Source organism: Leishmania infantum, chromosome 29, assembly GCF_000002875.2.
Source record: "Leishmania infantum JPCM5 genome chromosome 29".
NCBI lineage: Eukaryota > Euglenozoa > Kinetoplastea > Trypanosomatida > Trypanosomatidae > Leishmania > Leishmania infantum.
Window position 1 is genome coordinate 678,877 of NC_009413.2, and position 1,354 is coordinate 680,230.

General features: G+C 58.9%; 1 protein-coding gene across 1 annotated transcript; it reads right to left on the bottom strand.

Annotated features, from left to right (window-relative positions):
* Window positions 1-204: 204 nt before the first annotated feature.
* Window positions 205-1,110, bottom strand: LINJ_29_1580 (conserved hypothetical protein; the record flags this gene model as incomplete). The annotated part of the gene is made up of 1 exon (XM_001466642.1): window positions 205-1,110. One exon carries the CDS (start codon window positions 1,108-1,110, stop codon window positions 205-207), a length of 906 nt encoding a protein of 301 aa, XP_001466679.1.
* Between the last annotated feature and the right edge of the window lie 244 nt (window positions 1,111-1,354).

The window sequence follows — 1,354 nt, forward strand, 5'->3', positions numbered from 1 at the left end:
TCACGGCTCAAAGGATGAGAGGTGACAGGCAACGTAAGTGGGGGGGGGAGGGAGACGCCCGGACCATTCGACGCCTCGTAGAAAAGCCTGTCCACCCCCTCCCCCTCCGCGAGTTCTCGTTCTGCCTCTTACATCACTTCTTCGCCCAGGGCAAGCGCCACACAGCGGGCTTCCATCTGTGCTTTCTGCCTAGCAGGTATCTCCTCAAGTACGTCTCGCGGGCCCCGCATCACTCAACGGCGCCTGACCCGACTCCGCCATCGTATCGCTGACGTTGGACGCCGGCACCACTGATTCAGTGTAGGGGACGTACTCGGGTGATGGATTCGGCTCCACAAAGGCAAGAATCACGTTCAGTCCAATAAGCAGCAGAGCCGCGCCGATGGAATAGTTGTAGACCAGACGCCAGTCCGTGAACTTGTCCTGCTCAATGAGCTCCCTCTCCTTTGCCTGCTGCTCGCGAACCTTGGCTATGTGACTTCCCAGTTTCACCCCACCGCGGAACTGCCGCTGCACCTCCTCCTTCTCTGGGTTGCGCCACCGGTGCACGTCGGTGGAGTGCCCGATGTGAACCTGGCGGCAGCACGTGAGACCGCTAGTGGAGGTTGAACAAATACCCGGAAGACGAAAGAGCCGCTGCGAAGATAAGCTCGCACGATAGGATGGTCTTGCTGCTGATGAAAGTGGCATCGCCAACGGCACCGCAGTCGGTCTAGTCCTCACCACAGAGATTGATGGAGATACGGTAGCCCTCACCAGAGGTTGAGGCGCGCTCTGTCGTTCTCTACTCTTTTTTTGCTGTGTGGTGCCCTGACGTGTGTGCACGCGCACGCAGCTTCGTTTTCGCCACAAACCCAACGCCTGAGGGGGACGCGTACATGGGCGCACAGGTGCCACAGAAATGCTCGAAAGGAAACGATACGACGTGGAGACGGGGAAAGAAAAGACCAGGAGATGCGGCGGAACCTGCGAGACTGACCACACCCGCATCACCGAGGAGCGGCACACCACAGACTTAAACCTGGAAAGGAGGGCTACGCGTGCTGCTGCGAAGGGATGCTCGCTCCCCTTCGTCGTACACTTCGCCTTTGCGGCGATGCCGTTACACATGAGTTAGTAGAGAGAGCGAGGCGCCCATGCATTGAGCGCAGTGCTCAATGAGGGAACTTGGCAAGAGGAGAGAGCCAGTTGGCAAGATATAACGCGGGGGAGAGATGGAGAACGAAGTAATCGCAGCACCCGCAAATGAGAGCCCACCCTCACAAAAGGAAGAGTCCCAAGCCGACCGCGCCCCGGCAGCCACCTCCACACCGCGCGAAGCGAGATGACGATACAGAGAGAGAGGAGGTGAGAG